This window comes from Chionomys nivalis, chromosome 3, assembly GCF_950005125.1.
Source record: "Chionomys nivalis chromosome 3, mChiNiv1.1, whole genome shotgun sequence".
NCBI classification, from domain to species: Eukaryota; Metazoa; Chordata; class Mammalia; order Rodentia; family Cricetidae; genus Chionomys; species Chionomys nivalis.
The window spans coordinates 18,994,782-19,009,712 of NC_080088.1; the positions used below are offsets into that span (position 1 = coordinate 18,994,782).

The window sequence follows — 14,931 nt, forward strand, 5'->3', positions numbered from 1 at the left end:
AATTTCGTTTCCTCTGCCTTGCTTTCCTCCCTCCAAACCCTTCCATGATTTCTTTTAGATTTCTAGCCTACTTTTCACTGCAAAGTTTTTAAGTGAGTTAAAGCAATGGTGATCACTATTCATGGTTTCAATCTATTCTCACAATCATTCTTCATAGCACTTTTTACTATTGTAAATTCAGAATAAAAACATGAAAGTAATGCCCTTGATGCAGTCACCCTGGCTCTAGATATTTTCATCACTTTCCTAGCTCACACATAATCCTTGGAGTATGTACAGCAAACTTGCAGTTTCATAGAGCAAAGTCAACACAATACCTTCACCCTTAGAAAACACATACTAGACTTGATGAAGAATACAGCCAGAGGAATGTGATTAGATGCCTAGAATCAATAAGAGAATAATGCAGGCTGCTGAAATATCTAAATTTAGAGAAAGCAACCTACAAAACATTGTACAAAAGTTCTCTCTGGGCTAGTGTAATTACATAGAGAGACTCATGACGATTATCTGAAGACTGCGTAATCTGCATTACAAATCCACATACTCCATCCTGTTTTACAAAGATTGCAATTCAGGAGGCATGGTCTGGGAAATAGCCATGTTTTACTCATGTGCATGCCTAGGTAGGACTCAACTGCAGTATTGAGCCAGTTCCATGAACAGAACAATGACAGTGAAAGGGGGATTTTAAAATGTGAGGCTCTCTTCACAAAGAGATATGTAACAATTTCAAGGCAAATAGATGTCATTAGGTCAAATGAATAGGTAGACATTAGTCTAACATGATCCAAATGTGGAAGCAAAGATTATCCTCTGAGCTACACATTCCATGCTGAAGACAACATGAAATCACATCTTTTGCATAGAGATTTCAAAAATCTAATTCTTAGTCACTGGTTTATTTTTGAGATCCTATAATGTGAATTTTCGCATAATTTTACCCTTCCATTTCCTCATTCCAGACACTCTAATAGACCCCTTCTCACGCTCTTTCAAATTTAAGGCTTCTTTTTGAATGAATTGTTGTTTCATACATATATAAATGTGTGATTGTTATATACATTAAACTGATAAATATATCAGATATATACATATATCATTATAATGTTCTTTGTATGTTTTCATTTTCAGGGTTAACCATTTAATCTTGGACAACTAACTGGTGTACTTTTATCCTCTACTCAGCATTCCTTAGGTGTCCTTAGTTCTTTTTTTCACTCAATGTTCACTAAAAGCTTTACTTATCGAATAAACAAGGTTATTGTCTGGACAGATATTATGATCAAGGGCCAGGCATTGCAAATGATTATGATGCCATTAAAATAGGAGTAAAATAAGGCATTGTAGAGGGACATCAAAGGACCCTTCACAGACTAGTCCAAAAAATCGAGACTTTCATGGCTCTTTAAGGAAAACTCAATAACTGTAGTTGATTAAGTAGGTAATATGAAGAAATTTTGCTCTATGTTATGAGACTTGAAATTTTGTCAGGTAAATATGCTTGCCCCTATGTCTCATGTTCTTTGTTTGATTCTTAGCACATCAATAGTGGAAGGGTAGAACTATTCCAGCAAGCTATTTTCTGTGCACTGTGTCTTCCCCCCCAACATCTCTCTCTCTCTCTCTCTCTCTCTCTCTCTCTCTCTCTCTCTCTCTCTCACACACACACACACACACACACATACACACACACACAAAAACAAAAACAAAGAAATTTAAGTGAATTAAAGTAGATTATTAATACCTAATGATATTCTTAAACTACACTACAGTATTAATTGGCTATTTAAAGCCAATAAAAGTATTTTATTTTGGATAAAATGAATTTAATAATAATGAGTTTATATCAAATTTTATTTAATTATGGCAACACATATTTAAGATCTAACCAATGTATTACTTTTCCTAGCTCAAAACAAAATAAATCAATGAAAATAAATAAGATTGTGAATACTTAGTAGAGATACAAAGATATAGGCTGTAAATTAATCATCATTATTTATTATTTTCAAGGTGTATGGAATTTAAATGCACAGAAGGGAAAAAATATCCAACTTCATTTTCAAGAGTTTGAGTTGGAAAGCATCAATGATGTGGTTGAAGTGAGAGATGGGGGAGAAGTTGACTCCTTACTCTTAGGTAAGACTGAAATTTGAGTCTTCTGAAAGTTGTGTAACTCAAGACACTTGATGCACAGAGACAGCATGTGGGAGCAGATGTCAGAACTTTACAACTAGCAAAATGAATATATGGCAGCAAAGTCACATGTTGGATATTTTCGGCTCATTGAAAATAGATTCTTTTCATACACTGTATTCTGATCATGATCTTTCCTCTGCCAAGTCCTCCCAGAGAATTTTGGATATTCTTCTGGGACATCTTTGCAATGGTGGCACGATTATACTCTTCTAGAATATTTGTTGTTAGTCAGGGTTTCAAGTCATTTTATTTTATATTTTGACATTGTTTTGCTTATTATTGTTTGTAACAGCATCTACTTCTTAACAGCTAAGAAGGATACAATAGTTAACCAATATTTATTTTTCACTATTTCTATTGGTTGTTACTTTTTATTATACATGAGAAATATTTTTGTCTGGATAACAAAATACATGTTAGCATATTTAAAAGTTATGAACCAAACATAAGATTATATTATATCATTTAAACATTACTTTTTAAGAAAGAACTAGCTTTTGGTAAGGTAAATTAAACATTAAACTAGGAAGATGGTTAAATGTTCAACTGGGAAGTATGAACTAACTATAGTTTCTCACCACAGAAAGGGTTTTATCTAACTGTATTTGTGACTTAATTCATGGTAAGTATAAATTCTGACCTGAAGATCTTTAAATCAGGGAACTATTATATAAAAATTGCATGTGACAAGTGAAGGAAGATTCTCCATGAAACCCCAACCTCAAAAGACTAGCATAATAGTGAGAATTCCCCAGACATACCAGCAAAATCCCACAAAGTTTTAGAGCACAGCTTTCTGGAAGGAATTGTCAGAGCCACACACTGACTAAATCAGCAATGAAATCCTATGGGGACCAGTAAGACTTCTTGGGGAACATTCAACTGGATCAGTATATACATTTGTCAACAAATTTTAAATGGTTGCTTTATTTCATTTTCAGTTAAAAGTGTTCCTATTTAAAAAAAATACTGCTTATATGATCAAGGAAAATATTAATTTATTATTTTACTTATAATTATTCACATAAATCAACAGAATAAGATCTGATAAATAAGAATCATAGAAGGATATCTAAATTATATTGTAATTTTCAGATAGAAATTGTCTTGTAAGAAACCACTTGTTTGTTCCCAGCTGCTCACCCCCAAAATAACCACACAGAAACTGTATTATTTAAATCACTGCTTGACCAATCACTTAAGTGTATTGCTAGCTAGCTCTTACATATACAATTAACTGATTTTCTTTATTTTTTATTTTATCATGAGACTAGTGGCCTACTGACAAGGTTCTAGCTGGCAGTTCACATCTTTCCACGCTGGTGGATCCATAGCATCTCCCTGACTATGCTTTCTTTCTCCCAGCATTCAGTTCAGTTTTCCCTGCCTAGCTGTTTTCTACCCTATCACAGGCCAAAACAGTTTCTTTATTCATTAATCAATAAAAGAAACACATAATACAGGACTTCCCACACCAAAACCGTTTTGTTCCAGAAGTGTTTTTCTACTTCTAACAGATAAAGCAGTTAAGAATCAGCATCTAAATTCTTAGACTGTGAGCTTAATTTTGGTGAGTCATGCTGCATTTAGTCCTTCCTCTAGAAGATGGAGATACAATTCTTCAGGTATCGCTGAGATTCAAACACCTCACAGTCTCTTTTCCCTTGCGGGCAGCTGTGTACACAGGTCCTGGCCCTGTGAAGGACGTGTTCTCCACCACCAGTAAGATGACTGTGCTTTTCATCACAAGCACAATGACGGCAAGCAGGGGCTTCAAAGCAAATTTCACTACTGGATATTACTTGGGCATCCCAGGTAAGAAATAGTACACGCCTCATCACAGTTATATGAACAAACCAAGGAGGGTGGAACCCCTTTCAAGAGCAAATCACATTGTACATGCTTGCATTCTGGGATACTATTTTGTCTTTCTCAGAGTAGTGTAGGTTTTTGTCCCTCCTCTTTCTATATGTAATGGTTATGTGAGTTTCTTCACAGCAGGAATCCACAACATTTTTTGCATATCAAGTCCTTCTCTATTAAGAACCTTGCCTTCTATTCACTGTAGTAAAAATTTAAAATGAAGTTCAAAGTAAAGTAATTGGCTCTGTGAGGAGAGAATTTTCACTTTTCCTAGATCTTGCTGAGAGACAAGGAGGGAGATGAGCTACTGAACTGCTGGATGCCAGAGACACCCAATTAAAAAATTAAACATCATTAACTTGTTAGAGACAGCCCGAATAAAACAACTGCAATGGAGGAGCTTAACACTGAATGCTGCTGGCATTAAAGCCTGTTTATTGTGTACTTTATCAAATCCCTAACCTTAACAGTAGGAAAAGGCAAAGCACTGTAACAAACACATATACAGTGAGAAAAAAGAGAACACAGAGACAGCAGAGACAGGTTTAGAGGATACACAAAGTATGTATGTACTCCCATATATATGATATTTTAATTTTTTGAATTATTTGTCCTTGTGATTCTACATGGGTTCTGACTTACTTTGTGCTGACCTATTCCTTAGTACATTTTTTTCTCTGATACAAATCATCCTTCATTCATATGAATCTTAGAGAAGAGGAATTTTTCCATGATTGCTTTCTTCTAGATTATTATCTAAGGCTAAATCCTGTTGTGTGGTTAAATGATGCTTATATCTGTTTCTCTACTGCTCACAATTGGCTTGAAATTGTTGACTTTGTCCCAGGAAGTGGCCTGCTTTCAACTTTATGGTCATTCTCTAGTCCCAACAACAAGCCACAAAATTAATTATGCTACTTAGGAAGGGTTGGCTTTAAACCCAATCAACTAATTTCCCATCTGATTTAGAAGCAGCTGTTTTTGACTTAGAAACAGTGATATAAATCAAACAAAACAAGCAATTACTGAGATTAGCAAACTGTATGTGTGTATGCATATATATATATATTATGTGTCTGTCTGTCTCTTATATGTATGTAAAGCATACATATATGTGTATGTATATAGATATACATACATAAGTCTGGCATATTGTGGTACCTGTCTTTAATAAAAGTAGGAGGATCAGAAATTCTTTGTCTCCTCTACTTTTTTGCAGAGGAAATTGTTTATTTCACCTTATAATTCCTAGTTCATCATACAAAGAAGTCAGGGAGGGAAACTGGAGGCAGTATCTGATGCACAGGCTACGGAGGAGTGCAGCTTACTGGCTTGACTGAGTATTATCCATATGTAGATATATTTGTTGTCATATGAGCATACTTATATATTAATTGCTTTCAAATATCTAGCTTGGATAAATCCAGAGAATGACTTTTCCACCCCAGACAAAAGCAATTTGTCCACATAAGCGGCTCTCCATCCCTGTGCTCAGATATCTGAGAAGTCAATTTAAAGGAGCAAGAATGTACTTGTTTTCGGGTTTCCGAGATTTCAGACAGTCAGTCCACAGTCCTTGTCCCTTTGATTCTGAGCCCATAAGAAAGAAGAATGTGGTGTTTGTGGAAGCATGCAGTAGTGACTACTTAATTTATGATGGAAAGGCAAAAATGGAGAATGATGGAGAGACAGAGAGACGGTAGAAGGGAGGATGGAGGGAGAATGAGGAAGAGACTCCTAAAACAAGATACAACACCAGTTCACTATTTCCCTTAGCTAAGCTCTATTACCTAAAATTTCCAGAACCTTCCAAAGAAGAATCACTAACTAGAGATCAAACTGCACAATACCTGAGTTCAAGGGGCAAACAGAGAAAGAGCCCTTCATAGCCAGTGTTGGAGGCAAATGAACCTGCTTCATCTGAGAAATGAAAATGTCTCCACTCCCCCGTCTCCTCACCTCTGGGCTTCTATAAAATGGGACAATAATAAAATAAATTAAAGTATAATAAGAGAAAGCAAAAACTGCTCATTGGAATAGTAAAAAACAAATGCAAGGAAAAGGACCCAAGGAAGACATAAAGACCAGAATTTAAAAGTCCATCTATCTCTTTCTTGGCATGTTAAGTTCCAGACAAGCCTAGACCATAAGGGATTTTTTTTCTAATGGAGGGAAGAGATGGTAGCAGGGGAAGAGGAGAGACTAAGATTCTATGAAATCAGAGTTGATATTAAATATAACTTATGCAGAAAAACAAACAGAATATATATCTTCAGGGGCATTGATGATGAAAACTTAAAATTAATAACAATTAAAATACATTTATACATGGAGTACTACACAGCAAAAAAAAATAATGGCATCTTGAAATTTGCAGGCAAATAGATGGAGCTAGAAAACATCATTTTGAGTGAGGTAACCCAGACCCGGAAAGACAATTATAATATATACTCACTCATAGGTGGTTTTAAAACATAAAGCAAAGTAAATCAGCCCACAAATCACAATCCCAGAGAACCTAGATAACAATGGGGACTCTAAGTGAGACATACATAGATCTAATCTACATGGGAAGTAGAAAAAGACAAGATCTCATGAGTAAATTGGGAACATGGGGACCATGGGAAAGGGTTGAAGGGGAGGGGAGAGGCAGGGAAGGGAGCAGAGAAAAATGTAGAGCTCAATAAAATCAAGTTTAAAAACGAAAAAAAATACTATACAATGAAAAGTGCACAGATAACAATATTGCCTGTATTTTACGAGACTGAGTTACCGTGTGCATGCTAAGAAGGATGGCATATTGTCTGTATTTGGTGCAGCATAGTTAAATGTGCAGATATACAGAATATTATACAAGGGAACAAGAAAATAGCTAGCACAAAGGTATTTATCCTCACAGCAGGTTAGTCATCTCAATATGTTTTCACAAATTTTGTCATGACAAGAAATTTTTATAGAATAATTGCATGCTTTTTAAAAATGTAAATAAATAATAAAACTCATCTGAAGCAATTTAGGTTTTTAAAACTATATATCAACCTGTAGGAGAGTGGCTCTTTTATAAATCTAAGCAATTGAAATCATTGCAGAACATTATTTCATATATAAAACTGTAAGTACAAAATTTACACAAGTCACAGATATTTACATTACTATTTTAAAATTACGAATGGCAAGAGATAAAAGAAACTGAAATAGTAGATATTGTGTAAGAGAACAAACACTTCTCTTTATCAAAATTATTAGTTCTTGATTTTTATATGGTTCTTACTCTTGAAAAATAAAGTATCATGTGTTTTGAAAAATACCACAAAAAGAAATTATGTTGGAGAAAGTAACCCAAATCACATAGCATAATGCAGGCAATAAAACGAAGATACATTATTATGTGAAGGGGTTCTTTGCATTCGGTTCGCCCTAGAGCTAGATTTTGGTCATGAGCATCTTGTTTTTTAGAGAATGCTCTTTTGTTTTGGTTTGGTTTGGTTTTTTTGAGTCAAGTAGAGTGATCTCTTACAGAACATCACTGCATGAAAAACTTGGGAGTTGCTGTTTCTCTTGGACTTAGAAGACAGTCTTCTGGGAAGGAGAAGTTCAGTGACCCAGCTGTCCCCCACGTAGTGTTTTTTTTTTTTTATCAAAATGTTTTTAATAGCAAAAGACTGAAATGCAGTTACAGAAACAGGGATTTGGCATTAGAAGATAATCAAGCCAGTAATGAATATGAGGTTGGGTACACATTCCTCTTTATATTGGTGTTCTGCTTTGGCAATCATTTCAGAAATATTGTGGAAAAATATACTAAAAATTGCTTCCAGTGTTTAAACACTTTCTTGTCTTCTGAGGTATTTTAGGAATATCTTGAAAGTTTTGCTTTAAGTAAGTTATGAAGCATATTTTATTTTATTTCTCCTTTTTAATAATTCCTAGTCACTTTGACCTTGAGTATTCACAGTAGATATTTATTATGCTAAGTCTCTTATGAATGTGTTCCCATTGCTTGCTTCTGATTCTCTGAGTCGTCACGTGGAAGTCAGTAGAGCATAAATCCAACTCACAAATGGCACCTGGTTACATTCAGGGCCTTAGAGCCCTCCCCATCTTGTGTGGTGTGTGCCTGAGAAACCAATTTAGTTTCTTTTAAAAAACCAAGCATATGGTGACTAAATGAGGCAGGGCTATAGAGACTTCATAAAGAGAAGATGGGGAAATTCAATTCTGAATAATATTACCCTTTTCTTCTCTCACCATGGGCATAAAACTATCAGAAATAAGATTTCCGGCTCCAGAAAGAATAAATTATTGTATTAAAGACTTCCTAATAACCTGAAATATTATATATTCCAAAAAATAAAAATCATGATTATACATATATGGAAAGTTTTGAAATAGCTTATGCATACCTCGTCAAATTTTATAATAACAAAACACCTCAGCAAGAATATACTATTTTTACCACTCTGTAATTTCTCATCCAATTTATTTTGTCTTCTGAGCTAGTTAGCTTTTCTGGGTCTACAAGTATAATCCTAACAGCTTTGATTCCAGAAAGACCAAAAATTATCATTTTTAGACAGGGACAGGGAACATGTTTTCACTCAAAATTTTATACTGATTCTTATACTTACTGTAACTAACATGTGCCTTTCCAACTGACTATAACTTGATCACAATAATAAAACCAACACTAACAATAAATGTATCCACAAATAAGTACTGTCACTGTAACTTCATTTGACATAATGATTATAATAGCTATGGAAAATATAATAAATAATTTAACAGTAATCCATAATGATTAACATAATGTTAATCATTATGGATTATATTAAAATATTTAATTATAGGTCTGAAACTAGTACTAAACTAGCTATAAAAATTAATATATGCTGAAATATATATTGTTATAGGGTGTGTATTTATGTGGGTGCATCTATTTTGAAGTTCTCCTATCTTCTAAAGGCAAGTTCAATAATGATAGTGTCCAGAAGAAAGAGAAATCTTTCCAGTAAGATGTTCATGCTTCCCTGTAGAAAATACAATCATTTGGGGCTATTTGTCATCTCAGTAATCTGTTTAAAAATATGTGTTTATGAAATAAATTGGTAATTACATTTACTAGAACCTCCCTAATAATATTATGTTTTGAGTTTTATAAACTACTTTTCTCCTGATATAAAAATTCGCCGAAACAGTCAGCTGTAACTTCCTAAAATATCTTTATTAAGGTAAATTAGATTTTGGTTAAAATATAGAATGTTTCAAAGCTTAAATTAGACAAATTTATCCAATTACTGTTTTTTACTACCAAGTGATAATGATCAGACACATGTCCCTGATCTTCTTTTTATTTGGAGAGAAAAATAGTAGAAGTAGAGCAGAGAACAAGAATAATAAGGTAATAGAGAGACGTTTCAGAGCTCACTGTCAGAACACACCCATGTATAAGGAAATAAAGCGAAAAATGAAAAAAAAAGAAAGAAGGAAGATATTTTAAAGCTTGTATTTTTAAACAACTTAATCTTGAGACTCATATATATATATACACACACAGATACATGTGAAATGCATTTTTATCATATCCATCTGCATTTCCCTGTTTCAATTCCCTTTTCCAACATGATACCCCACTTTTTGTTTTTATTTACTTTGTATTTGCTGAGTTAGCTATGTATGTGTATGTATGCAGACATATGTATAAGGACACTAATGCCAAAGGCAGAGAGCAATTTTGGGTAGTCAGCTCTCTTCTTCCACCGAGTCAGTCCCAGTGCTCTAACTCAGGTCCTCAACCTTTGAAGCAATTACAGTTATTCATCCAGTTTTTGTCTGTCTCAGTCCAAGTAAGACTGCTCATATGCACTTGAGTGTGGGACCATCCACACAATCATTTATAATCTTCTAACAATAACATTGTTAAGGAAAAATGGTTCCCCTTTCTTTTATAGCCATCAGCCTCTAATAGACACCGTGATAAGGATAATGACTCATGAATGACTCCACCATCCATGATATAGTGTTGACTCATTTGTTCTTGTGTAGATCTGTGCAGGTGATCACAGATGCTATAAGCTTGTGAGGGCAACAGCCATGTTAGTCAAGCAGATAGCATTTCATGGACCTTTTCTGCATCCTTTGTTCTTGCATTCTTTACACCCCTTCTGGGGTGTTTCTTGAGGCTTTAGGGGTATTTATGATTGAACACTTCCAGTCACATTCTCACAAATTTGATCAGTCATGAGACTCTATTATAACCACTGCCTGCTAAAACACAAGCCTCTCTGACTAAGGTATAAAGAAGGAGACATCTCAAGTCAGTTGCAGCCTGTTTCCCAGATCTACAGATTCTGCCATTGGTTTTCTAAATAGAACTTTTAATAATGTTCCTATTTTTGCTGTTAATACCATTTATTGGACAGCAAGTTCACACATATTGGCAAGCCAGGTACATTATTTATGTATTTATTCTTATGATAAGTAGAACTAATTCTAACTCAAGAATCAAAAAATACTAAGTCTCAAAAAGATTAATATATGTACAGATTGGTCTTGAAGGATACAAAGGATACAAAAGATAAAGAACATAAAGTTGGGTAGAAAGGACAGGGAATTTTATCCACAATAGGAAAGTTAGTGAATATAGTCAAACGTATTGCATGAAATCTTTGAAGAACTAATTTTAAAATCCCTCCTTTAAAAAGTAGCAATTTTTAACACTTCTCAAATTTGAGTCTCAAAGCTAGATTCCTAGTTAAAATGATCTCTTTCAAGAACTCTACCTTTGGTCACTATAAATAAACCCTGAGACTGATCTGGCAAGGTACACAAACTGGACCAGCAGTGCCACAAACAATACCGGAGTAACCAACCATGACTATGATGGAAAAAACTTGTAAGGAGAGAGAATAAACATAAAAGAGTAGAGATGTTGGAGCTTTGTACATGTAGGAAACTTTCTAATACATTTTGAAAAAAATCAGTAAAGATAACACTCCACCATTCTCAAATGCTATTAAACCAGCAAATGCAGAGCAATTGTTTCTAGAACATTTACAGGATTAACTTAGTATCTATACTTCTCATTACCTTTGCCCAAAGGTCAATACTTACCTTTGTTTTATGTGAATTTCTAATTAATAACACTGTACCATATCTGTGTTTGCATACACACACACTATTTGTTTGCCATAGAAATAAATAGTAAATATATATCAACATTTAATATACTAATATTATATTTTATATTATATTAATAATGTATAATATAATAATATTAGTATATTAACTGTTAATATATTAGATATTTATTTATTTGACAAATAGTTTATTTTTGAATAACTTTTAATAACAAAATTTTCATGGAGAATATTTTGTTTCTGATATCCTTTTAAGTTGTGACTTAAGTGAAATCTATCCAAGTTTAATATAATGATACAGTCATGATACTGATTTATATTTATTAGTTGTTATCAAAGTAGAAGTCTTGCTGCTTCTTTTTTATCAAGTTCTTTGTTTCTCCTTTGGGAATGTCACTGTACCACAGAGCATGGGGTGCTCAGTATCTCCATATGCATATTCCATTCTCAGAGCATCTACATCATATGTGCCCTGAACAGAGTTCCTCTTCTCTTCCCAACATAAAGCTCTTCCTTTGAAAACAATAAAATAAATCTCTCTGAGGGAACTATCTCCCAGCCATATTTGAGAGCTCTCAGATCAGTTAATTTTAAGATCAATCTCAAAGCACGTTGCAAAAGAGATGACCAAGATTTGATGTGTTTAAAGCCACATTAAAACCAAACTCATTTAAAGTTTCAAGAATTTCAACACTGAAACATCTTCCACCACATGCTAAATTGAATTCTGAAGTCTAAAGGTGTATAAATTGAATGGGTACTCAGAAACCATCAATCTGTGATTTTTCTTACCCTCAACAATAAACAGAGCCCTGCCAGGATGAAGAATTTCAGTGTAAAGATGGAAAGTGCATTCCAATGGGGAACCTCTGTGATGGACACACACACTGTGCTGATGGCTCAGATGAAGAAGACTGTGGTATGTCTTATTTTTTTCTTTTTATTGACTTTTATTTAGCTCTACATTTTTCTCTTTCCCCTCCCTACCTCTCCCCTCCCCTCTTCAATTCTCCCCCACGGTTCCCATGCTCCCAATTTTCTTAGGAGATCTTATTTTCATAAAGATACTTGGGTTACTTTAGCTTTGTTTTTGTATTTCCCCAACATGAATGGACGGTTGCATGATTTATTTATTTCAAATGCTGAGGAATGCGAGTCTCCCTCCTGATATCAGCACATCTAGACCATTCTGCTTTGCAGTAAAACTAAAATACAGACCTCTAGTTTGTGTGTGCTTCTTGCTAAACTTGGTTACACATAATAACTGTAGGTTTAGGGCAAGAACGATTCAGTCAGAAAACATAAATATCAAAGACAGAAAATAACCCAAACCAGGCACCATAGTACCTGTCACATTGACTGCTTATTTTTATTGCCTTCAGGAGAAGCACCTGAAGGGATATTTTAACTGAATTATCTGGATTTGGTACTTTAACAAGTTTAGTTCTCAAGTGTCTTTTATTTCTTCTCTTTGATTGGAACCTGGCCACGCTCTCTTTTCAGGTTGCAATAATGATTTGATTAATTGATTTATTGTCCATTGTTTTAAGTTCCAAAAAAAGGATTACACATATTACGTGCATTGCACTATAAATAAGTATGATAAAGGAGTCCCATATTAAGAAAATACTAGATATAGCCCTGAAGAACCTGAGTGTTGGAGAAGTTATATATCTGTCAAAGATCACCTACCTCATATAAACTAAGGATAGTTTTTGAGTCGCTGTCTGTTTAATTCAATACTAAACTCTTTTATTCAATAATAAAGTGAAACCAGTAGAAGCATGGTGTTTGTATGCCAGACTTCCATCACAAAACAATATTTTTCTAGATAACAAGGTGAGGTTCAGGCCCTTTCTGGGTATAATAACCATAACATTCTTTGCAAAATGTTTGTAGGGTGGCAAGAAGATGGTGGAAATCATATAGCAAACACAACAAATGAAAACAGTATCATTCTGGAAAAGGTCACATGAAGAAAAAAAACTGAGCTTTCTCTCCTGAATTTCACTTTTCCTTCTTTAAGTGACTAAGTTTAAGTAATGATTTTCATAAATAACTTCTAATGACTTAAAAAACAAAATGCATAATTTTATTTTGTTCATTTGCTAGGTAATAAACTGGAATGTTCCTCTTTTTATTCATTTTATAATTATAGAAAATGACAAAATTATGTCAACTAAATTTCTATTTCTCAACATATATCTTCCAGGGTACTTTTCAGAAAAAGTTACAACCAATTGCTAATATCTAATTATTAGGAATGAGCATATTTTAGTTAAGGCCATTATTCTTCTATGAACTTAACCAAAATGACCCTATGTATAATCCAATATCCTTTATATATCTCTACTTACTTAATGGTACTTAAGAATGTGGTTGGAAATTCTAAAATTATAACTACTTATGGGATGCAAAGTGACATTATGCTTCATGCATACAATGTGGAATAAACCTAGCTAATAATTCTACATAGCACCTTAAACATTTAATTATTTTGTAATGATACAGTTTGAAATATTTTTTAGCAACTTAAAAGCACACAGTTAGCATATCTTTACTGTACACTTGGACTCAAATAACTTACTTCCTCTTGTCTAGATGAAATGTTTCCCTCTAACAAATATTTCCACACGGCCCCCACTCCCTGTCTTCATGTAACCACATCCTATGCTCTGCATTTTCAGTACGGTTTCTCAATGGCACAATGAACAACAATGGTTTGGTACAGTTCAAAATCCACAGTGTTTGGCATGTCGCTTGTGCCGAGCACTGGACTGCACAGATTTCAAATGAAGTTTGTCAACTCCTGGGGCAAGGGTAAGTGAGTCTACTAAGCTCTTTTACTTTTTGTTATTATTAATATGCGTATAGTCTGTGTTTGTGTTTCTCTGTGTGTACATGCATGCATGTGTGTGTGATATTTATAGACACGTGGATGTTAGAGAACAGCATAGTTTTGGTAGGAATTATATTTTATTTGTTATTATAATCAACATAGATTCAAAAGTGTTCAGGAAAATACTTACAAATCAAATGTAGACAAGTATTAAAAAGATTATCCACTCTGACTATAAGAATAGTCCCTCACAAACTTCCTTTATTGACAGTAGTCACTAATAAGAATGGAGTCTCAAGATATTCATCAGTGTGACTACGGGACAAGGTCAATTCAGGCACCCTCTCCTCTACTGCCCAAGGACCTAGTTGGGGACATACCTGTGGACACCTGGGAAACCCTCTAGAGCCAAGTCTCTTGCCAACCCTAAAAGGCTACCTTAAATAAGATATCTTCTTCCCTGCTCCCATATCCATCCTTCCTCCATCACAACCATCCCACTCCCCTAAGCTCTCCCCAATCCTCCCCTTCTCCCTTCTCTCTCCCCCTCTCCCCTTCCCCTCACGTCACCCCTACCCCATGTTCCCAACTTTTGCCCAGCGATCTTGTCAGAAGCAGTCAGTTTTACTGATAGTGAATTAAGTTTATCTTAAATTTATAGTATCAACTTAGAAAATGTTTGATACCAAAATAAAAAAAGAGGAAAACAATGACTAAACTCATCTTAAATTATAAATTATGCTAATATATTGGCAAAAATATTAATTCTCTGAGCATTTTGTACTTTGTATTTTGGTCATAATGGTCACCATCTCCCATCTCCTCCCATATCTAGAGCTCTTTCCAAACCTAGCCAATTTTGCATTCCCGTTCCTTTTGTTTTTGTAAACT

The 14,931-nt window shown here is 34.3% G+C and overlaps 1 protein-coding gene across 2 annotated transcripts in view; it reads left to right on the plus strand.

Moving 5' to 3' along the window:
• The window catches only part of Tmprss15 (transmembrane serine protease 15), a 106,006-nt gene that overhangs the window by 63,107 nt on the left and 27,968 nt on the right, over window positions 1-14,931 (plus strand). For both annotated transcript variants that reach the window (XM_057765654.1, XM_057765655.1), the window contains 4 exons: window positions 2,017-2,142; window positions 3,877-4,017; window positions 12,010-12,120; window positions 13,889-14,021. In XM_057765654.1, the coding sequence (XP_057621637.1) occupies window positions 2,017-2,142; window positions 3,877-4,017; window positions 12,010-12,120; window positions 13,889-14,021 (511 nt within the window). The remainder of the gene's footprint in view (window positions 1-2,016; window positions 2,143-3,876; window positions 4,018-12,009; window positions 12,121-13,888; window positions 14,022-14,931) is intronic.